Source organism: Heptranchias perlo, chromosome 45 (genome assembly GCF_035084215.1).
Source record: "Heptranchias perlo isolate sHepPer1 chromosome 45, sHepPer1.hap1, whole genome shotgun sequence".
Classification (NCBI taxonomy): Eukaryota; Metazoa; Chordata; class Chondrichthyes; order Hexanchiformes; family Hexanchidae; genus Heptranchias; species Heptranchias perlo.
This window is the reverse complement of record NC_090369.1, coordinates 2,796,430-2,820,341: the sequence shown is the minus strand read 5'-3', so window position 1 is coordinate 2,820,341 and position 23,912 is coordinate 2,796,430. Positions and strand designations below refer to the sequence as shown.

Genomic DNA, 23,912 nt, shown 5'->3' with positions numbered 1-23,912 from the left:
GAACAGAAGCCTCGGAGATGGCAAGCTTGCCAAGAGCCTGGAGTGAAGGAGAGGCAGAGCATAAAACCGCTGGCTCAGTACAACACACTGTGAACATAACACTGTGTACGACGCTCACGCCCAGGTAGTCAATAAAACAGATTTTTATTGGAGGGGGAAAAAAATTAAATTCAGCACAAACGTGATTCTGCACAAAACTCTGATAAGTTATAGCTTGAAGTTTAAAATGATTCTTTCTATAAAAAAAAATTAGTTGCTGGTCACTATTACAAAAAGCGTAATTTTCAACGTTTAAAAAAAAAAGTTACCTCTCACAGCAATACAATGAGCAAGCGACAAGATATTATATTCATTCAAACAGACCATGATCCTAACACGCTACACAACAAATATCCTAACGGACTCTTCATCTGAAAGAGTCAGCCTGCCCCATGGTTTATATATTACAAAGACGCCCTCGGGATTTCAGTCAACGGGCAATAACGGAGCGTGCAGCTCTTGTGCTGCCTTTATTCCGACACCCAGCCGTACGATCCTAGCTCCCCGCCTTTCCCGAACTTTGGGTGGCGCCCAGGAGAGGGCATCTTGAGGGTGAAGCACTGGTGGGAGCGACCCGAGGGGATGCACTCGGAGCACAAGAAGCAATAAAAGCAGTCGCGCCGTACCTTAATAAGCCTGATTATTTGCTCTCCCCGGTCGGTACGAGGCCCGCTGCTCCAACAGGGGCGCTGCACAACAGCTGGACAGATGTTTTCAGAATCCGTGTTCCCTGACCACCCGAAGCCAGCATGGTCAGCGGACGATCGCAAATCCGACAATTATTCTCTCTCCACCCCCCACCCTCCCCGTACAACTCAAGATTGCACCCCACACGAGATTGGTCAGTGTCCACACGAGCTCAGTCTTCGCGCATCTGTCTTGTGTCACTTCTTGGGTTAAAAATGGCTGGATCGTACTTTTGGGGAGGGGGGAGGAGGAAAAAGAGGGGAAATTTCAATCCAAAATGGTAGTCATCAAGGCGGGGGGGGGGAAAAAAAAAGAGAAAGGGTCAGGGGCGGCATTGTTTTTAACAGTGCGTCGCAGCACCGACTCATCTCCCTCGTACGCACGACATCCCCTGTATAGTCTCTGCGGCACAAAACAGGAAGCAGACCAGAAAAAAAAAATTCCTTCTCTTCACGATCAGAGTCTAGGTTCTGCTGCACAGCAAAATCCAAAAGACGGATTAACACCTACCCACCCCGACCCTCGTTTCTCCAACCCCCTACCCGAGGCTTCAGTCCACTCTTGCAAAAACATTCCACTCGGATCGCGGAATTTCAGGCAACGAGCTCGACGGGCCGCGCTGAACGGCGGCGATTACTCGGGACGGGGCGCAACGCCACCCCCGAAAGATTCCGCGCCCCGAAGATAAAAAAAAAAAACACTCCGCAGAGGTGGAATTTCACGGACCGCTTTTCAGAATGGATAACGCCACCTCTTTTTAAAAAAAGGGGTACCGTCAATCGGGGGGGGGGGGGGGAAGAGAGCAATGCGAGAAATACATAAGCAAAACCACACTTTCTCGCGGCCTCCGAAGGAATTGAGAACGGGTCAAACAGACGCTTCGGCTGCACTGAGGCTGGGTGCGAGGATTTAATTGTGCCACAGGATCTTTGACTGGGGTTGGGGTGGGCGGAGTGTTCGAGACTGGCCTCGAACCCACAAGCCTCCGAATCGCAGGCGAGGGGCGCTACCGGTGAAGCCTAGCCGACTGCTGCCCAAAAAAAAAATTAACCCCATTGAAGTATCTTCTTCCCCCCCCAACTCTCCCCGAGCCAGTCGCATCTGACACAGGGCCCGCGTCGGGGATCAGCAAATCACAAGAAGAAAGGTACAAAGCAAATGGAGAAATCTCCTCTTCTCTCCCCCTACCCCCCCCCACAGTTTGACAAAGCGTAGACACCCAACACACACAGCCAGGTGTATAAAGTATTTTACGCCTCCCTCCCTTCCTCATTCCACCCTCCAGTTAATCGTTAGGCGATGGGCCGGCTTCTGGGAACCCAGTCAGGTCGAAGGTCAGCACTTTGCTGATGACACAGTCCCCTTGCTGAAAGAAAAGCAGAGAGAGAGAGAGAAAAAATATTAAATAAAACAGTCAGAGTAATTTCTCACCCTGTCCCCACACTCGCGAGGATGCCAGTGACACTTCACTGCGAGATCTCTGCCGATGCGGCCAAGTAAAGCATTCAAGAGCTTTCAACCGGGGGGGGGGGGGGGAAGAGAGAGGGGTCGGAAATTCTCTCCTCCCCATAAATGTCTAACATCCCCATCCCTCTCAGTGCAAAACAGCACGTTACCGGCCCACAGCACAAGACCCTGGCACAGTGAAGAGCCTCACCAAATGTCCTGGGATTAACCTGCTTTCCGATTCTCCCCCCGCATCCTCACACTGCCCTCTCCTGAGGACGCTGACTCGATCCACGGGTGCCTGTTGCCCTCTCCATTAGCCGCTCGTGTACGGATCCTAGACACCGGGCGTCGGCACCGTGTCCAACCGCGGGGGTCATCATTTCCGAGCCCGAATTTCTCCCGCCCGCCCGCCCCCCCCACCCCGCCGCAAACATTTCCGGCAGGGGGGCACTGGACGGCAATCAGGGGTGGGGGCCGTCTGCGGCCAATTGTGACAGCCCCTCGCAGCACCCCCCCCACCCCCGACCGATGGTGCAGGGCCGGGAATACAACCTGGTTGAGAATCAGCACCTCCGGGAGAGGACAGGAAGAAGAGCTGCTGAGAAATAACAACACAAAAGGAACATCTTTGAGGGGAGGGGGGTAGAGACACAGCCCTCTTTACAGCTTCCAGATAATATTATGGCCAATTCTGGACACCACACTTTAGGAAGGATGTCAAGGCATTAGAGCGGGTGCAGATGAGATTTACTAGAATGGTACCAGGGATGAGGGACTTCAGTTATGTGGAGAGACTGGAGAAGCTGGGGTTGTTCTCCTTAGAGCAGAAAAGTTTAAGAGGAGATTTGATCGAGGTGTTCAGAATCATGAAGTAAATAAGGAGAAACTTTCCACTGGCAAGAGGGTCGGTAACCAGAGGACACAGATTTAAGGTAATTGGCAGAAGAATCAGAGGCGACATGAGGAAAACATTTTTTACGCAGTGAGTTATTATGATCTGGAATGCACTGCCTGAAAGGGCGGTGGAAGCAGATTCAATAGTAACTTTCAAAAGGGAATTCGATAAATAATTGAAGGGGAAAAATTTGCAGGGCTAAGGGGAAAGAGCGGGGAGGGGAGTGGGACTAATCGGATTGCTCTTTCAAAGAGCCAGCACAGGCACGATGAGCTGAATGGCCTCCTTCTGTTCTGCATCGTTCTTTGATTCTGTGATAAAACATCGGGGAAGCTTCATTCTCTGGCGTAACAGGGTAAATCTGGGGTAGGCAATGGGAAGTGGCAGGTAATCGACAGCCCCCCAAAAACACTTGGGAACGAGGACACAAACAGCAAAAGCTCAGCGTAGTTGCGACTCGCCTCGCAAGGCTTTGAAGCCGCGAGAAATTTCTGGCAGGTAGTCTCGAGCTTCTCTCTGTACAAAAATAAACCAGCTCAGAAACATCTGGAGCCGCGAATTGCAGTTGAACCCTGATAAACATCATTTCTTGGCAGCTGCCCCTGCTGTCCTTGGATCACGATTCCTGCAAACACCGGACTAAAATAGCCAGTTGGCAAACATTCCCCCACAGCGCAGCGCCATTTCATCCAGCAGCCATCGATTTAAAGCCCCTCCACCCCGCCCCCAGAACGGAAAATTAAAGAGAGAGCAGAAACGGCTTCGAAGCACTGACGGACAGTCACTCAGAACGAAAAATTGTCGTCTCTTTCTCCCCTCGCCTTCCCCCACCCAATTTCCTTCCCTCCCTCCTGGCGCCAACTCTCCCTGGGGTATGGCACATAGCCGCCCTGTCACTCAAGTGACCATTCATCACCTGCGTGTCTAGTTGAACTGTTGGGGGTGGGACATCATTTTGAAGGGAAGAACGAGGCCATGAACTAAACGGTACAATTTTAAAAGGGGGGTGCAGAGAACGGAAAGACCTGGGGGTTCACGTACACAAACCTTCAAAAGGTGGCAAGTCAATAAGACCGTTAAAAAAAAACACATGTGGTCCTTAGGCTTTATTACTAGAGGCATAGAATACAAGAGCAAGGACGTTATGCTAAATCTTTACAATTCACTGGTTAGGCCCCAGCTGGAGTAAATGTGTCCGATTCTGGGCACCACACTTTAGGACCGAAGTCAAGGCCTTAGAGAGGGTGCAGGGGAGATTTACCGGCATTGTACCAGGGATGAGGCACTCCAATTTACGTGGAGCAGAGAAAGGTTAAGGGGAGATTTAATCGAGGTGTTCAAAATCATGAAGGGTTTTGATCGAGCAAATAAGCAGAAACTGTTTCCACTGGCAGGAGGGTCGGCAACCAGATGAGACAGATTTAAGATAATTGGCAAAAGAACCAGAGGGGAGGGGAGGTGAGGAGAATTTTTTTTGTTAGGCAGCGAGTTGTTATGATCTGGAATTCACTGCCTGGAAGGGCGGTGGAAGCAGATTCAATAGTAACTTTCAAAAGGGAATTCGATAAATAATTGAAGGGGGGAAAAAAAAAATCTGCATTTTATAGAACGCCCTTCACCTCAGGATGTCCCAAAGCACTTCACAGCCAATTAAGTACTTCAGAAGTGTGGTCACTGTTGTAACGTAGGGAACCCGGCAGACAATTTGTGCACAGCACGATCCCACAAACAGCAACGCGACGACGACGACCAGATCGGCTCTTGATCGAGGGGATAAATATTGGCCCCAGGGAGAACTCCCCTGCTCTTCCTCCAATAGTGGCCGTGGGATCTTTCGCATCCATCTGAGGGGGCAGACGGGGCCTCGGGTTTAACGTCTCCTCCGAAAGACGGCATCTCTGACTTTGCAGCACTCCCTCAGGAGCACAGCAGGAGCTTGGAATTGAACGAGGCGGGGGGGGGCTCTGAACTACAGGGGGCAGAGGGGGGCCTTCGAATGGGGGGTGGGGGCTGGCTCTCTCAGGACTGGGCACCACGGGAGGGACTGGGAATGGGAGGGTTCGTGATGCTGGGTCCCATCGGAGTGACGGGGTGAAGAGGAATTTATCCACTGCAATCTGCTTAAACTAGAGTGGAGGGGGGAATCTGCCTTCAAGTTGAATGCAACAAACTTCGCTCAACCCCGGCCCCGAAAGGATAGTGTTTTTTTTTTAAAACTACAACTGCTCTGAGTAAACACGGCACAGGAGGAGGAGGAGGAGGAGGAGGAGGAGAGTAAAACCTGGAGCGGTCACTTACCTCAGGGTAAACTCCAATAAGAGCATCAGCCTTGGTGTAGAATTCCTCTTTCAGGGAAATGACCACAGCCTGGAAATTAGACACCGACTGCTCCTTGATGTAGTTGGCAACCTGCGAGAAGATCACAATCCTCCCTTCAGTCGGCTGAAAACTTATTCCCGCACCCGCCCCCCCCACTCCCACGAAGGTGCTGACTCCTCACTACATGCCCCCTCTGCTACGACGCTCCCCACGTGCATCCCCCAGACGGACACGATCGCCGGGCTGTTCGACCACTACAGCCGAGCCCCACCCGACCCCGCTTTGCAGCGAGGGACACTGGACCAGGGAGAGCGACTGCAGCACCCGTTCAGGACCAGCTCCCTTAGCCTACACACAGGATGGGGCCTGGAGCCCTCCTGGTCTCCAAGCCTCAGCAGCTCACTGGGCGAACCTGGGAGGAGAGGGAGGAGGAGTCTGAAAGTAAAGCAGTTTAACTCTCCCAACAGTTCAGGGGTCAGGCACGCAAGTGTTGCCAGTTGGGGGGCTGCTGCACAGCTTGTTACCGGGAGCACTGCACGAACCGGAGTGAGAGCAGTGAGGGGAGTGAGAGCGTGAGGGGAGTGAGAGCGTGAGGGGAGTGAGAGCGTGAGGGGAGTGAGAGCGTGAGGGGAGTGAGAGCGTGAGGGGAGTGAGAGCGTGAGGGGAGTGAGAGCGTGAGGGGAGTGAGAGCGTGAGGGGAGTGAGAGCGTGAGGGGAGTGAGAGCGTGAGGGGAGTGAGAGCGTGAGGGGAGTGAGAGCGTGAGGGGAGTGAGAGCGTGAGGGGAGTGAGAGCGTGAGGGGAGTGAGAGGAGTGAGAGACAGTGAGAGGAGTGAGTGGGAGAGTGGCGTGAGAGAGTGAGTGAGCAAGCGTGAGTGCGAGATGCAAGAGAGCGAGTGCGAGAATGCGCGTGAGTGTGCAAACGAGTATGTTTCACACGCGCGCAGAGACTCATGACAGAACAGAAACCAGTAACTCTCGACATGAAAGGCGGCTTGCCCCCTCCTGCTCTTGCAGGGCTCCAGCACCTTCGAATGTTAAGCTCTGGGCATGCGTGGGTCAGGATGAAAGCACTCACCTTCCCAATGTTTGTATTGTCGAGGGCAGCGTCAATCTCATCCAAAACAAAGAACGGAGCTGGTTTATAGCTGGGGAGAGATGATAACCTATGTTAGCAGCATGTTAATATTGTATTCCGTACCTGAGGGGTGACCTGATAGAGGTCTTTAAAATAATGAAAGGGTTCGATAGGGTCGACGTGGGGAAGATGTTCCCACTTGTGGGGAGTCCCAAACTCGGGGCCATAAATATAAGATAGTCACTAATAAATCCAATCGGGAATTCAGGAGAAACTTCCTTTCCCAGAGGGTGGTGAGAATGTGGAACTCGCTCCCACATGGAGCGGTTGAGGCGACCAGCATAGATGCATTTAAGGGGAAGCTCGATAAACACATGAGGGAGAAAGGAACAGAAGGTTATGCTGATCGGGTGAGATGAAGTAGGGGTGGGAGGAGGCTCGTGTGGAGCATAAACACCGACATGGACCAGTGGGTCGAAGGGCCTGTTTCTCTCGCAAGCCCACACACATCGAACAAGACGGAAAAGTCAACAGAGGCCAGCACTGCTGGGTCCAACTGAAATTTTCAGGATCGAGACCGACAGATTTTTATTAGTTACGGCTATCGAGGGTATGGAGCAACGGTGGGCAAATAAAGTTAAGATACAGATCAGCCGTGATCTAACAGAATGGCAGAACAGGTTCGAGGGGCTGAACGGCCTCCTCCTGTTCCACATTAGATCATGGTTGTGAACAGGAAGTGTGCACATGCACACGATTTTTATTAAGATGTCACTTTTCAGACGTCACACTGCCTCAGGCCCGCAGCCCGACGCTCACAAACACATTTGCCTCCAGCAGTTTAGGCTGGATAGCATCCAAGCAACAGGATAAAAGGCAGTTGTTATTTATTCCCTTGGCAACTCACTGGCGACGTTGCTTGTGGGACAGACTCCAGCGGTCCCGCGCTGGCTCAGGGAGACCCCATACCTGTGGATAGCAAACAGCAGGGCCAAGGCTGCGACCGTCTTCTCCCCGCCAGACAGGTTATCCATGGGCCTGAACCTCTTCCCTGGAGCCACGCAGTTATAGTTGATCCCATCCAGGTAGGGCTCTTCCGGATTCTCTGGGCCCAAGAATGCCTGGAAAACCACGAAACGTGGGCCATCGATGAATATGCATATTAAAGGAATTACAGCTGCAATTTAGGCCTCAGTCTTGGCTCGGTGGGTCTCACCCTCGCCCGAGTCAGAAAGTCGTGGGTTCGAGTCCCCACTCCAGAGACTTGAGCCCCGTAATCCAGGCTGACGCTCCGCGGTACAGTACCGAGGGAGCGCTGCACTGTCGGAAGTGCCGTCTTTTCGGATGAGACGTTAAACCGAGGCCCCCCGCCCCCCGCCCCCCGCAACCGTCTGACCCTCTGAGCCGAAGTGGCACGAGTGCGTCGACGGAGCAGGGAGAGAAGTGTCGCGGAGCGATTCCGGTTTACTGCAGAAAGGACGGGACAGGTGCGGGTGTAGAATATCGGATGACGCCCGGGGTGTGCTTTGCCCTTTACCTGTGCGCTGCTGTTCCTCGAGAGGGCCTTGTAGATCTCATCGATGTTGGTGGCCACCGCCTCAAAGCAGGCGTTGAAACGGTCAAAGCGTTCCTTCTTGATCTGCTCGAAGGCCTGCTTGGCTTTCTTGGCTCGCTTTCTTGCAGCTTCGAACTCTGGTCGACAAGACAGTGAGAGGAAGGGGGTGGGTTAGGAGACCAGAGTTAGAAAGAAACAGGTGCAGTTTTACAACGATATGAGGTGAACCTCTTGTCCTGATCTACATCCAGTAATCCTTGAGCGTGCGTGGCATGGACATTATTGGGGTGCGATGGCACCTCCTTTGTCTCGTGTAGCCCCCCCCCCCCCCCGTCACTCTTTGTCCAGATCACACACGACACCACACAACCCTGCCACGGCAACCTCTGCAAGACATGCCAGATCATCGACACGGATACCACCATCACACGAGAGGACACCACCCACCAGGTGCACGGTTCATACTCCTGTGACTCGGCCAACGTTGTCTACCTCATACGTTGCAGGAAAGGATGCCCCGGAGCATGGTACATCGGCGAGACCATGCAGACGCTGCGACAACGGATGAACGGACACCGCGCAACAATCGCCAGACAGGAGGGTTCCCTCCCAGTCGGGGAACACTTTAGCAGTCAAGGACATTCAGCCACCGATCTTCGGGTAAGCGTACTCCAAGGCGACCTTCGAGACACACGACAACGCAAAATCGTCGAGCAGAAGTTGATAGCCAAATTCCGCACCCATAAGGACGGCCTCAACCGGGATCTTGGGTTCATGTCACGCTACACGTAACCCCACCAGCAAAAAGGGGGGAAAAAATTATGTTTTTTTAATATTCTCTCTCTCTCTCTCTCTGCCATTTTGGGTTTCTTTCTGCCTGTCTGTGTAATTGACACAACGTATATCCAGTGTACTGGGACGTGCTGTTCTCCGTGACTGGCCTGTTTGAATAACAACGACACCTTTTGATTGGTGTGATGCTGTCCCAGCATAGTATAAGATATGCGATTTGAGAACCTTTTCACTCATTCATCTGACGAAGGGGATAATCTCCGAAAGCTTGTGATTTTAAAATAAATTTGTTGGACTATAACCTGGTGTTGTAAGATTCCTTACACATGAATACACGGACATCTCGCACCTATGGATAGGCTACAATCCTCACACAGTGAGGTGTCAGCTGTGGCACACTCACCTCTGAGTCAGAAGATCCAGGGTTCGAGCCCCATTCCAGAGACTTGAGCCCCATAATCCAAGCCGACACTCCCAGTGCAGTAACTGAGGGAGCGCCGCACTGTCGGAGGTGCCGTCTTTAGGGTGAGACGTTAAACCAGGCCCCCCGTCTGCCTCTCTCAGGTGGATGTAAAAGATCCCACTACTGGAAGAAGAGCAGAGGAGTTCTCCCCGGGGTCCTGGCCAATATTTATCACTAAAACCGATTATCTGGTCGGTATCCCGTTGCTGTTTGTGGGATCTTGCTGTGCACAAACTGGCGGCCTACATTGCAACAGTCACTACAGTTCAAAAAGTACCTCACTGGCAGTAAAGCATTTTGGAATGTCCTACGGTCGTGAAAGGAGCTACACAAATGCAAGTTATTTCTTTCACACTCTGACCTCTCCCTTAAAAACTCTGGCACTTCACTCGTCAGTGTCAGGCGGCTATCGACCTGTGGAAAGCATCATAAGCCAAGTCCAACCCTCACCGGCTACAACACAGCGCTCCCTTCAACCATTCGTGGGACTTGCGAGAGAGATTCAGATGAAGGTGGTCATTCGGGCCATGTTAGCTCGTCGGCATTGGGAGAGCCTTACGACAACACGCGCCCCCCTCCTCCGCGCTACAGCATCCGGCTGTGTCAAATTAATCCAGCGTTTTTGCCCCCCCCCCCCGTTCCTTGTGTCAATCATTTGTTGTGCAGAACTTCCTGACATGACGCCAAATTCCCCTTTCCCCAGTTCGACCCCCTCATCCGACTGTCGGGGTTTAGTTGGACGCAGTGCTCCTGATCGACCTCTTCCTTACTGCTCGCTATCGAACACATCTTCTACAATGCCACACCCGCCCCCACCCCGAACTCTCCTGGGTCTTCCCCCACAACTTAGTCCCTCCGACGCTCAGTGTATGTCGGACAGGCCACTGTGGCTCAGTCGGTGGCACGCTCGCCTCTCGAGTCAGAAGGTCGTGGGTTCGAGCCCCACCTCCAGAGACTCGAGCCTGTACTCCGGGCCAACGCTCCCGTTGCCAGTACTGAGGGAGCGCAGCGCTGTTGGAGGCGTGCCGCCTTTCAGATGAGGCGTCAAACTGAAGTCTGCCCTCTGAGGCGGACGTAAAAGATCCCATGGCTTTATTTCAAAGATGAGCAGGGGGGAGTTCTCCCCGGTGTCAATATTTATCCCTCAACCAACATCACTAAAACAGATGATCTGGTCATTATCACATTGCTGATTGTGGGAGCTTGCTGCGGGCAAATTGGCTGCTGCGTTTCCTATACTACAACAGTGACTACAGTTCAAAAGTACTTCAGTGGCTGTAAAATGCTTTGGGACATCGTGAAAGGTGCTATTGAAATGCAAGTCTTTCTTTATGGAGGCAAACAGGGCAGCCAATTTACAGACAGCAAGAGCCCACAAATAACACATGAAGTCAATGACCAGTTGGTTTGCTATTGGTGGTGTAGGTTGAGGGGAGGGACTGTTGGCTCCAGAACACCAGGAGAGCTCCATGCCCTCCTCCCCACCCGACCCGGAACATCTCAAAATAACACCCCCTCCCTCGTATGGTGACCCACACCCCTTCGACAGGGCAGCCCGAGCGGAGAACGGAAGGCAATCGTAACCAAACCAAACCGCTACTGTGGCCCCGAAGGGTTAACGTACCTTAGAAAAAGGCAAGGCTGAGGGGCGACCTGATCGAGGACTTTGAAGGGGTTTGACAGGGTAGACGTGGAGAAGATGTTTCCACTTGTGGGGGAGGGGGAGACTACAACTAGGGGGCCATAAATATAAGACCGTCACAATCGGGGAACTCAAGAGAAACTTCTTTGCCCAGAGAGCGGTGAGAATGTGGAACTCGCTCCCACATGGAGTGGTCGAGGGGAATAGAATCGATGAATTTAAGGGGAAGCTCGATAAACACGAGGGAGACAGGAATAGAAGGATAGGGTGAGATGAAGAAGGGGTGGGAGGACGCTCGTGCGGAGCAGAAACGCCGGCATGGACAAGTTGGTCCAAAAGGCCCGTTGCTGTGGACTCTATGTAATATGCAGCCCCTACAACCCTCCCAGATCTCTGCGCTCCTCCAATTCCGGCCTCTTGCGCGCCCCCGATTTCCATCGCTCCGCCATTGGCGGCCGTGCCTTCAGTCGTCTCGGCCCCGAGCTCTGGAATTCCCTCCCTAAACCTCTCCGCCCCTCTCCCTCCTCCTTTTAAGACGCTCCTTAAAACCGACCTCTTTGACCGTGGTCAAACTGCGATACCACCACAAGCTTCTAGAAATTTCTCTCCCCCCACCCCCACCCCGCCCAGTCCGCAGCTTCAAAGCTTAACCTTCACTGAGAGAACTGCAGTCTTGGGAGGAGGTAAAGGTATCCAAGGTATTCTTGGAATGCAAGGAAAGTGAGTTTTCATTGACCTCCCTTTTTTTTTTCGAGTTACAGCTGCTGGGAAAGGCGAGAAATAACAAACAACCCCCTGGAACATCGCAGGTTCCATCAACCCGTCCTGGGCGAGTTGGGCTGATCTCGGCCAGGGGTGGAAATAGTGGGAGCCCTCAATTCGCCACAGCGATCCCTGGGTTTGAGAGAAGGCAATTCAGCCAAGGATTACTATCTAGTGACCCCCCTCCCCCCCTCAGAATCTTTTAACAGATGAATGGATACCGTGATCTGTGCCGGGGGTGGAAGAGACTGCACAGGCACAATAACAACTTTCATTTATACAGAGCCTTTAACATCGTAAAACGTCCCCCCAGGTGCTTCACAGGAGCGTAAATCAGACAAAAATTGACCCCGAGCCACATAAGGAGATATTAGGACAGGTGACCAAAACCACGGTCAAAGAGGTCGGTTTTAAGGAGCGTCTTAAAAGGAGGAGGGAGAGGGGCGGAGAGGGTTAGGGAGGGAATTCCAGAGCCCGGGGCCGAGACGACTGAAGGCACGGCCGCCAATGGCGGAGCGATGGGAATCGGGGGCGCGCAAGAGGCCGGAATTGGAGGAGCGTAGAGATCTCGGAGGGTTGTAGGGGCTGGAAGAGGTTACAGAGATGGAGGGGGGGGGGGGGGGGGGGGGTGAGGCCACCCGGGGATTTGAACACAGGGATGAGAATTGCTCTGGGTTCTTCTGGATGGGCCAAACGGCCCGTGGACGGGTTTGGGCGTGGCCGTGATGCTTCCTATAGTTCAACAGCCTGACGAGGCTCACACACAAAGAATGGGCACTTGGGCGAGATTCCCCGAGGGCACCCATGACTCTGAACCCCAACAAAAGCTGGCCCCTTCAGAAAGGAGGTAGGAAAAAACAAATCGGGAGGGGGAGAACCACGATTAGGGAACAACTGCTTTGTGACGGGAAGTGGTCGATGATGGTGACTATAAGATAGTCAGCACCCTTTTATCATGCTTGGTTCCTGTTGAAAAGTGTACCTAAAGCCTCGGACGTCAGCTTAGCTCAGTCGGTTTCGGTCTCCGCCCCAAGTCAGAGGGTTGTAGGTTCGAGCCCCGCTCCAGGCCTCGAGGCCGTGCTCTAGGGTCGACACTCTGGGCAATATTGAGGGGGAGTGCTGCAGTGTCGGATGAGGCATCGAGTCGAAGCCCTGTCTGCCTGTCCAGGCGGTTCCCCTGGTACTGTTGGAAGGAGGAGGGCATGGAGCTCTCCTGGTGTTCTGGAGCCAACAGTCCCTCCCCTCAACCTACACCACCAATAGCAGACCAACTGGTCATTGACTTCATGTGTTATTTGTGGGATCTTGCTGTCTGTAAATTGGCTGCCCTGTTTGCCTCCATAAAGAAAGACTTGCATTTCAATAGCACCTTTCACGATGTCCCAAAGCATTTTACAGCCACTGAAGTACTTTTGAACTGTAGTCACTGTTGTAGTATAGGAAACGCAGCAGCCAATTTGCCCGCAGCAAGCTCCCACAATCAGCAATGTGATAATGACCAGATCATCTGTTTTAGTGATGTTGGTTGAGGGATAAATATTGACACCGGGGAGAACTCCCCCCTGCTCATCTTTGAAATAAAGCCATGGGATCTTTTACGTCCGCCTCAGAGGGCAGACTTCAGTTTGACGCCTCATCTGAAAGGCGGCACGCCTCCAACAGCGCTGCGCTCCCTCAGTACTGGCAACGGGAGCGTTGGCCTGGAGTACGGGCTCGAGTCTCTGGAGGTGGGGCTCGAACCCACGACCTTCTGACTCGAGAGGCGAGCGTGCCACTGACTGAGCCACAGTGGCCTGTCCAACATACACTGAGCGTTTCGAAACACTCCCAACTGCGTAAGGACCCACCTTCCGACGTTTCCTGGAATTTATCCCGCACGCTATCCAGCTTTTCCATGGCCTTCATGTTGGGGGCAGCGATCCGCTGCAGGATGTTCTGGTGCTCCGTCACCTTCTGCTGGAGGTTGTTCATCTCTATCTTGACCTCGTCGTCTGCCAGTGCGTCCTGTGTGCGACAGTCACATATCAGGGCAGAGTGAATCCCTTTTATTTTTTTTTTAAGAAGAACAAAACTTTCCCGCCTCGCACACCTTGTTCGAAATCACAAGGTGATTGACGAGGGGCATCATCAGTCTGACCCAACTGCACCATCTAGTGTTCGACTCGAGAACTTAAATTGAACGATATTATTCTGTACGTTCGACTTAACCATATACCGCAATTGGGATTTGTCAAGTTTGGCCTGTGCCCCCCGATCTTGTTTGGGTGGAAGGGGAGGCGGGGAAGGAAAGAACATATAGGTGAAAGGGTTACAGGTTGCATAAGCTTGCTTTGTATTCCCTTCAGTTTAGAAGGGTGAGGGGTGATCTAATCGAGAATATTCGATAGGGAAGATAGAGAGAGAAACTATTTTTACCGCCGGGCGAATCTAGAACAAGAGGGCGTAGCCTTAAAATTAGAGCTAGGCCGTTCAGGAGTGAAATCAGGGAGCACTTTTTGACACAAAGGAAATCTCTCTTCCCCCAAAAGGCTGTGGATGCTGGGGGACAATTGGAGCTTTCAAGACTGAGACTGATAGATTTTTGTTGGGTAAGGGTATCAAACGATATGGAACAAAGAAAGGTAAAGGGAGTTACGGTACAGATCAGCTATGATCTAACTAAATGATGGAGCAGGCTCGAGGGGCTGAATGGCCCATTCCCTGTTCCTATGTTCAATCAAACCCCCCCACCCTCACCACTCAATCCTCTCGGTCTGAGAGAACACAGCCCTCGTGGCTCCAACCTTCCCCTCCCAACTCCGACCCCTCCATCCCTGGTCAACATCGTGTTATGGCATTCCGAAATCTTCCACCAGAGTTTTGGGAATCATGTCGCCCGATTCCTTCTGTTTACAGCTCGGCCCTCTGGTTTATATACAAGTCACATTCCGGGCTTGTTAAATGGGATTCTGGTTCTTTCTGGGATTTTGGGAATGCCGTCAATTTTCCAGCGAAAGCCTCGACCCGAATCGCTGACCTGCCTTTCGATGCCGCTCTCGTCGGGCAAGATGGCGGCGTTATTCTCCCCAAATTAAAATGCCAGAGGCACCGGAGAAGGTGCAAAAAAGATTTACAAGGATGATACCAGAATGGAGAGGTTCTAACTTATCAGGAAAGGCTGAACAGGCTGGGGCTCTTTTCTCTAGAAAAGAGAAGGCTGAGGGGGAGTGAGCTGATCGAGGACTTTAAAATTATGAAGGGGTTCGATAGGGTAGACGTAGAGAAGATGTTTCCACCTGTGGGGGAGACCAGAACAAGGGGCCATGAAAAATATAAGACAGTCACAAAAAAATCCAACAGGGAATTCAGTCTTTACTCAGCGAGCGGTGAGAATGTGGAACTCGCTACCACATGGAGGGGTTGAGGCGAATAGCATAGGCGCATTTAAGGGGAAGCTCGATAAACACATGAGGGAGAAAGGAATAGAAGGATAGGGTGGGAGGAGGTTTGTGTGGAGCATGTAACGCTGGCACAGACCAGTTGGGCCGAATGGCCTGTTTCTGCGTTGTAAATTCTGTGTAAACAGAACCGTTGATAATTAAAGTGATTTGCGGCCTCTGCAAACATGGGAAGATTCTGGCACATTACTTCTCCAAGTAAATTAAATGCAGCCCAGGTGGTGACAGTTTTCACATCTGAAAATAAAAAGAGAACTCGCTGAGATGCTGAGAGGATGTCACCCCCTCGTGGGGGAATCTAAAACTAGGGGGGCACAGTCTCAGAATAAGGATATGTTGATAGGGTGAGAGGAGAGTCGTGTGGAGCATAAATACCGGCATGGACCAGATGGGTCGAATGGCCTGTTACTGTGCTGTAAATTCCACGTAAAAATTGGAGCTAAGTCTCTCGTGGCGATTGTACCTTCAGATCCTCGCACAGCTCGTTGTAGTCGATCTCGATCAATGCCTCCCGTGCATACGCGTTCAAGTTCTTCTGGGAACTGTTGCCCGTGTCCTCGGACTGCGATCCGCCCTGGTGGGGAGGGGGGGAAAAAGCATTGGTAAATCAATTCAACCAGCCGTGACAGGTGGGATGGGGAAGGGGGGGAAATAAGATCCGGGGAGAGCGGGCAGACTGAGGAGCGGAGAGACCGAACACACCAGAAGTAAAGACAGGACGGAGGGGGCGAGAGATCGGGGCAGGACGGGGCCCGGGCAGTTGAGTTCTGGATCAGTTAGGAGTTCCAGTCAGGAGGAGGCCTGGGAAGCTGAAATCCCAGAGGTTTCTAACCTGACCCCCACCCCCCAACACTAGGCCTTGTCGTGATCTCCCAACCACCATGGTTAAATAACCCAGTGGCCCTCACCTCCGAGGTGGGTGAAGTACCCAGGGGGCGGCCGGTGCTCATTAAACAGTACCCCCACCATGCCTCAAGTGCCTTCGAGCACGGAAATCTGGTGCTCGATGGGTTACGTATTTTTTTCCTCTTACTATATTGTACCCCCGATAGAAGAATGCGGTTTTTGAAGACGACAAGGATGAAAGTGAAAAGGGGCAGCATTGAGAGAAGGGATCAAAAATCAAAGTTTTAAAGAAAGAGTTTGCATTTCTATCGGGCCTTTCACGACCTCAGGACGTCCCAAAGCGCTTTACAGCCAATGAAGTACTTTTTGAAGTGTGGCCACTGTTGCAATGTAGGAAACGCGGCAGCCAATTTGCACACAGCAAGATCCCACAAACAGCAATGAGATAAATGAGCAGATAACCTGTTTTTTTTTAAACTGATGCTGGTTGAAGGATAAATATTGACCCAGGACTCTGGGGAGAGCTCCCCTGCTCTCCTTCCAATAGCGGCCGAGAGATCCTTTTACGTCCACCCGAGGGGGCTTGGTTTAACGTCTCATCCGAAAGACGGCGCCCTCCGACAGTGCAGAACTCCCTCAGTACTGGCACTGGGTTGCGGGCTCAAGTCTCTGGAGTGGGGGCTCGAACCCACGACCTTCTGACTCAGAGGCGAGAGTGGCACCCACGGCTGGCAGTAGGAGGTTTCTGGCGGGGAGGGGAAAAGAGCAAAGAGAAAAATAGAAAGAAAAGGGATGTAGACTTTTTTTTATAAAACCGTCGCCTGCTGGAACAAGTCCAGCAAGCGTCCATAACACTTCACCTCCTCCTGACTGATGTCGTCCATGCTCCCCTGGTGCAGGGGCAGTTTGATGTCCTGCATTTTGCAGCTTTGCAGCAGGTTGTGCCGGTCGCTCCGCTTCTGCTCCAGTTTGGTCTCGATGGCGGTGACTTCCTTCTGGAGGTGGGTCATCTCCCTGCGGAATGGAAAAGGGGCCCGTGGTGAGAAACGCCCGACATTTCTTGCACCGACACCGGGGAGGGAGCGCGCCGCCTCGCTGCTTTCGGCCGACGGTTAAGGCCGCGCGTTCCGTCTACTCCTTTCTCCCGGAAGGGGGCCTCCCCCACCCCCGACAGTTGCCGGGACACGGATCTACCGCACCGGCTGGATTCCCAGCGCCTCGTCCAAGCGGCGAGACGGCCTAGCTGGGCTACTCGACCAAGGGAGGCATCACAACACGCCCTCAGTCTCTCTCTCGCGCACTTTGCAGCAGAGGTCACTGTGCAGGGATCGGGAGCCCCGTGCTCCCCCCCACCCCCCCGTCCCTCCTACACCCAGTGGTGCGGAGAGACTTGCCCCCTCCCCTCCCGAGGGGCTCGCGCCTGCCCCGGGTGATCCGCGGCTCGGTCTCTGCGACCGGTGGGCTCCTCCAGACATGCCGCTTTGTTTCAGCGACGCCCACCTGCTGAAAGGGGGTGCTGGACATAAATGGACCATCACTTTGCGGCAAACGACGTTTATCGGTTCAAACAAAACGCGCGCAGCGAGTTGTGGTGATCTGGAATCTGAAAGGGCGGTGGAAGCAGATTCAACAGTAACTTTCAAAAGGGGAATTGGATAAATACTTGAAGGGGAGGAAATTTGCAGGGCAATGGGGAAATAGCAGGGGGGAGTGGGACCAATCGGTACGGACACGATGGACCGAATGGTCTCCTTCTGTGCTGTAAGATTCTATGATCAGTTGTAGAAATTCCCAGTGTGGCCCGGGACACCTTAGACTGGGTAGTGCTCTTCCCATCGGGCTGGAGTTTGACAAAGTCAGTCACTACTAAATTAGGAACTCTTACCGGCTAGGAACTGTACAGAGACCAACGGCAGCCAGCAGACAGAGGAACAGGAGGAGGCCACTCAGCCCCTCGAACCTGCTCCGCCATTCAATTAGATCATGGCTGACCTGTATCTTAATTCCATCTATCCGTCTTGATTCCATAACCCTTAGTACTCTTGCCTGTCAAAAATCTATCCATCTCTGTTTTGAAATTTCCACACTGCCTGAGGAAGGGGAAAGCCCCCGAAAGCTTGTGGGATTAAAAATAAAATTGCTGGACTATAACTTGGTGTTGTAAAATTGTTTACAATTGTTAACCCCAGTCCATCACCGGCATCTCCACATCATCGGAGTTAAGATACACATCAGCCGTGATCTAAATGAACGGCGGAACGGCCTCGAGTGGCTGAACGGCCGTCTCCTGTTCCTATGCCTCGGATGTAAAAGGACACGCTCTATCCCCACTGCCCCTGCACCCCCCCCACCCACTAAACCCCGGACCGATTCTAAACCACTGACTTGCTGGCCCCTCCGAGCTTCTTGCGGATGTCGTCCATCTCGTGGTTCTTGTCGTTGACCTCTGACTTCTTGGCCAGGTGCTGGTTCTTCAGGTCCTGCAGTTGGGCCATGGTCTCGTCGATGATCTTCATGTGCCTGTGCTCTTCCTGCAAACGGAGAGCGGCAACTGAAAGCAAGAAGCTGACCCTTCTTTCGCCACGCACCCCACCTCAGTCAAAAACAAAACCTCTATTCCACCCCCCCCCACCCCACGGGGACGGGCGCCACTCCAATACCAGCTGGCCGTGTGCGATCCTGGACTAACAGTCTACTCGACCATGGGTGGGGAGCTTGAGCGCTGTCCTCATCCAGTATTTACATGCTCACACGTACACTTTCCAACAGCGGTCACTCGGTAACGGCAAAGAGGTGATGGTCTGGCTAATTTTTCTCAACGTCAGCCCCGGGGCACTGGGGCCAATTCTGTTTATTGCCTGGCCGAGATGGACTATTTGTGGCCACATGTGGTAAGTTAGTCAATCTTACCACACCAGGGATTAAATCTGGAACCATCCTGGTCAGTATTACTCCATCCACACTAGGTACTGCATTTACCCCATGGCGGGAGGGGGGCACTATTCTTCAAAAGCTCACCGCTTTTATTTGTTTGTGAATTTATTCCCCTTTCAATAAGAAAAACTAATTTAAAAATGTTATCAGGGAGGTTGGTGTGTATTAATTATTATATAATCTATATTGCAAAGTTAAACAATGGTTTGTTGTTGCTTATTATTTCTTATAGGACAGGGTGAATTGTGTTCATCAAGGTGGGGGTGTTAGTGCTGAGAAATGGAACACTTTCTGTTTGTCAGCCTCCCAGCGTCACCAACAAACACTCCCAGGGCAGGTACAGGGTTAGATACAGAGTAAAGCTCCCTCTACACTGTCCCATCAAACACTCCCAGGGCAGGTACAGGGTTAGATACAGAGTAAAGCTCCCTCTACACTGTCCCGTCAAACACTCCCAGGGCAGGTACAGGGTTAGATACAGAGTAAAGCTCCCTCTACACTGTCCCATCAAACACTCCCAGGGCAGGTACAGGGTTAGATACAGAGTAAAGCTCCCTCTACACTGTCCCATCAAACACTCCCAGGGCAGGTACAGGATTAGATACAGAGTAAAGCTCCCTCTACACTGTCCCATCAAACACTCCCAGGGCAAGTACAGGGTTAGATACAGAGTAAAGCTCCCTCTACACTGTCCCATCAAACACTCCCAGGGCAGGTACAGGATTAGATACAGAGTAAAGCTCCCTCTACACTGTCCCATCAAACACTCCCAGGGCAGGTACAGGATTAGATACAGAGTAAAGCTCCCTCTACACTGTCCCATCAAACACTCCCAGGGCAGGTACAGGGTTAGATACAGAGTAAAGCTCCCTCTACACCGTCCCGTCAAACACTCCCAGGGCAGGTACAGGGTTAGATACAGAGTAAAGCTCCCTCTACACCGTCCCGTCAAACACTCCCAGGGCAGGTACAGGATTAGATACAGAGTAAAGCTCCCTCTACACTGTCCCATCAAACACTCCCAGGGCAGGTACAGGGTTAGATACAGAGTAAAGCTCCCTCTACACTGTCCCATCAAACACTCCCAGGGCAACTGAGCCTCAACTCCCACCAATTAGTTCAGACGCAGCAAGCCACCAACACTAAATCAACATGGCGGTACCTTTTTCAGTTTTTCGATCTCATTCTCGTCCTTCTTCACTGTTTGCTCCCACATGTGCACCTTGTCCTGGTCCTCCTTCAGCTGCTGCCGCTCGTAGTCCAGCTGGATCCCCAGCCTGGTCTTCTGGTTCTCAAACTCCAGCCTGCAGGATGTGGGCATCAAGTTAATACAGTACAACCCTCACTCGAAGGTGAGCCTGTTAATACAGTACAACCCTCACTCGAAGGTGAGCCTTTGTTAATACAGTACAACCCTCACTCGAAGGTGAGCCTTTGTTAATACAGTACAACCCTCACTCGAAGGTGAGCCTGTTAATACAGTACAACCCTCACTCGACGGTGAGCCTTTGTTAATACAGTATAACCTTCACTCGAAGGTGAGCCTTTGTTAATACAGTACAACCCTCACTCGAAGGTGAGCCTTTGTTAATACAGTACAACCCTCACTCGAAGGTGAGCCTTTGTTAATACAGTACAACCCTCACTCGAAGGTGAGCCTTTGTTAATACAGTACAACCCTCACTCGAAGGTGAGCCTTTGTTAATACAGTACAACCCTCACTCGAAGGTGAGCCTTTGTTAATACAGTACCATCCCACTCGACGGTGAGTCTGTTAATACTGTACAACCCCACTTGAGGATGTTTTTCTAATTTCACAGGGCATGTGATGTATCCTGTCCCACCCCCACACAGGCGTCGACCCTGGCTGGGGTACGGGCTCCACACAGCCTCTCGTGCCTCACTAAGGTGGCCATTCATCATGGACAGCGAGTGTTAGCAGACTACTGAACACGGAATTAACAGCACAGAAACAGGCCATTCGGTGCTTATGCTCCACACGAGCCTCCTCCCACTCCATTTACTTCATCTCATCCTATCAATGTATCCTTCTATTCCTTTCTCCCTCATGTACTTAATCTAGCTTCCCCTTAAAGGCAACTGCGCTATTTGATTCAACTACTCCTTCTGGTAGCGGGTTCCACATTCTCACCACTCCCCTTCCCAGTTTGATCCTGTCTGCACACACATGCTTTCCCACCAGGGGTCGCTGGATAGCAACCAGGAATGCTGGCCGGCCAGTGGCATAGAGGCAGTGACCCTACGACCACTCCAGCTGAAATCAGCTGATCGGAGCGGAGAGCGGAACCTGGAGCCTTGGGTCTACATGACTGAGGTGGGCAATTCTCTATACTAAGCGGGGAGCTGGGATTGAGGGTATAGCTGTGATTATCAGGAGCCCGCATTGGCCGACACGCTAAAGTCACAGCGGCAAAAAGTCACACACCATGGCTGTTTGTGGAATCTTGCTGTGCACGAACTGTCTGCCTAGTTTGCCTAAATAATAATTGGCTGTGAAGCGCTTTGTGGCGCTCTGAGGATGGGATACGGTGCTATATAAACACACAACTTCTCCCTTTACCTTGCCAAGTGATCATAGTTCATGAGGATATTCAACCGTGGGGGGAGTCACAGGTCCTCAGCTGGTGGTCAGCACGTGTGCTTTAACCACCTGGAGTCTCTGGACACCGATCAGAAGCAGGAACCCCTCTGCCGTAGCCCAGGGAACTCCTTCTATCAAGCCAGGTGCAGCCAGCTAATTCACTAGAGAACAGGGGGTGGAACTGTGTACGGCTCAGAGTTTCACCGAGACGAACCCACCAAACCACCGGGGGGGGGGGGGGGGGGGGAGGGAGGGGAAACTGAAGCACCGAGGGCCATTGCAGTGGGGCAAGAGAGACAGCGACCGCGAGACGGAGCCCGAGGCACATCGGGTGGGGGGAGGGAGCCCGAGGCGCACCGGGGTGGGGAGCCCGAGGCGCACCGGGGTGGGGAGCCCGAGGCGCACCGGGGTGGGGAGCCCGAGGCGCACCGGGGTGGGGAGCCCGAGGCGCACCGGGGTGGGGAGCCCGAGGCGCACCGGGGTGGGGAGCCCGAGGCGCACCGGGGTGGGGAGCCCGAGGCGCACCGGGGTGGGGAGCCCGAGGCGCACCGGGGTGGGGAGCCCGAGGCGCACCGGGGTGGGGAGCCCGAGGCGCACCGGGGTGGGGAGCCCGAGGCGCACCGGGGTGGGGAGCCCGAGGCGCACCGGGGTGGGGAGCCCGAGGCGCACCGGGGTGGGGAGCCCGAGGCGCACCGGGGTGGGGAGCCCGAGGCGCACCGGGGTGGGGAGCCCGAGGCGCACCGGGGTGGGGAGCCCGAGGCGCACCGGGGTGGGGAGCCCGAGGCGCACCGGGGTGGGGAGCCCGAGGCGCACCGGGGTGGGGAGCCCGAGGCGCACCGGGGTGGGGAGCCCGAGGCGCACCGGGGTGGGGAGCCCGAGGCGCACCGGGGTGGGGAGCCCGAGGCGCACCGGGGTGGGGAGCCCGAGGCGCACCGGGGTGGGGAGCCCGAGGCGCACCGGGGTGGGGAGCCCGAGGCGCACCGGGGTGGGGAGCCCGAGGCGCACCGGGGTGGGGAGCCCGAGGCGCACCGGGGTGGGGAGCCCGAGGCGCACCGGGGTGGGGAGCCCGAGGCGCACCGGGGTGGGGAGCCCGAGGCGCACCGGGGTGGGGAGCCCGAGGCGCACCGGGGTGGGGAGCCCGAGGCGCACCGGGGTGGGGAGCCCGAGGCGCACCGGGGTGGGGAGCCCGAGGCGCACCGGGGTGGGGAGCCCGAGGCGCACCGGGGTGGGGAGCCCGAGGCGCACCGGGGTGGGGAGCCCGAGGCGCACCGGGGTGGGGAGCCCGAGGCGCACCGGGGTGGGGAGCCCGAGGCGCACCGGGGTGGGGAGCCCGAGGCGCACCGGGGTGGGGAGCCCGAGGCGCACCGGGGTGGGGAGCCCGAGGCGCACCGGGGTGGGGAGCCCGAGGCGCACCGGGGTGGGGAGCCCGAGGCGCACCGGGGTGGGGAGCCCGAGGCGCACCGGGGTGGGGAGCCCGAGGCGCACCGGGGTGGGGAGCCCGAGGCGCACCGGGGTGGGGAGCCCGAGGCGCACCGGGGTGGGGAGCCCGAGGCGCACCGGGGTGGGGAGCCCGAGGCGCACCGGGGTGGGGAGCCCGAGGCGCACCGGGGTGGGGAGCCCGAGGCGCACCGGGGTGGGGAGCCCGAGGCGCACCGGGGTGGGGAGGCAGAGAGAGAGAGATAGAGATAGAGGCAGAGAAAATAAGCATCCAATCCACGTACCTTTTTTTTGCTATCTCGTTCTGTCTTTTCACCTTCTCCTCTTCGAACTCCCTGATGTTCCTCACTCCAATTTCTCGACAGAATTCCTCAAACACCTCGTCCTCCACCTAGGGTAGCAACAGGAGCATAGTCACATCAGCACTGAGTGTTGTTAAATCCATCCTTGGGATACGGGCATCGCTCGCCGGTTGGGGAGTAGGGAGGTGAGCCACTTGCCGCAGAATACCCAGCCGCTGACCTGCTCCAGTAGCCACGGCATTTATGCGGCTGGTCCAGTTGAGTTTCTGGTCAATGGCGACCCCCCCAGGATGTTAATGGTGGGGGACTCGGTGATGGTAATGCCACTGAACGTCATGGGGAGGTGGTTAGAAATCTCTCTTGTTGGAGACGGCCACTGCTTGGCATTTGTGTGGCGCGAATGTTACTTGTCACCTATCAGTCCAAGCCTCGCTGCATGTGGGCACGGACTGCATCATTACCTGAGGAATTGCGAATGGAGCTGAACACTGTGCAATCATCAGCGAACAGCCCCACTTCTGACCTCATGATGGAGAGGTGGCCATTGATGAAGCAGCTGAAGGTAGTTGGGTCAAGCACGCTGGCCTGAGGAATCCTGCAGCGATGTCCTGGGGCTGAGATGATTGGCCTCCAACACCCACAACCATCTTCCTTTGCGCTCGGTGTGACTCCAGC

At 54.0% G+C, this 23,912-nt stretch overlaps 1 protein-coding gene across 1 annotated transcript in view; it reads right to left on the bottom strand.

Annotated features, from left to right (window-relative positions):
- Positions 1 to 125: 125 nt before the first annotated feature.
- LOC137306811 (structural maintenance of chromosomes protein 1A) overlaps positions 126 to 23,912 on the bottom strand; it is a 38,714-nt gene continuing 14,927 nt past the window's right edge. Inside the window, exons 15-25 of the mRNA XM_067976202.1 lie at positions 23,220 to 23,326; positions 20,059 to 20,200; positions 18,348 to 18,493; positions 16,823 to 16,976; positions 15,580 to 15,690; positions 13,527 to 13,683; positions 8,003 to 8,157; positions 7,435 to 7,586; positions 6,466 to 6,535; positions 5,369 to 5,479; positions 126 to 2,092 (exon numbers count right to left, since the gene is read on the bottom strand). Coding sequence (XP_067832303.1) covers positions 2,012 to 2,092; positions 5,369 to 5,479; positions 6,466 to 6,535; positions 7,435 to 7,586; positions 8,003 to 8,157; positions 13,527 to 13,683; positions 15,580 to 15,690; positions 16,823 to 16,976; positions 18,348 to 18,493; positions 20,059 to 20,200; positions 23,220 to 23,326 — 1,386 coding nt within the window. The 3' untranslated portion in view covers positions 126 to 2,011. The remainder of the gene's footprint in view (positions 2,093 to 5,368; positions 5,480 to 6,465; positions 6,536 to 7,434; positions 7,587 to 8,002; positions 8,158 to 13,526; positions 13,684 to 15,579; positions 15,691 to 16,822; positions 16,977 to 18,347; positions 18,494 to 20,058; positions 20,201 to 23,219; positions 23,327 to 23,912) is intronic.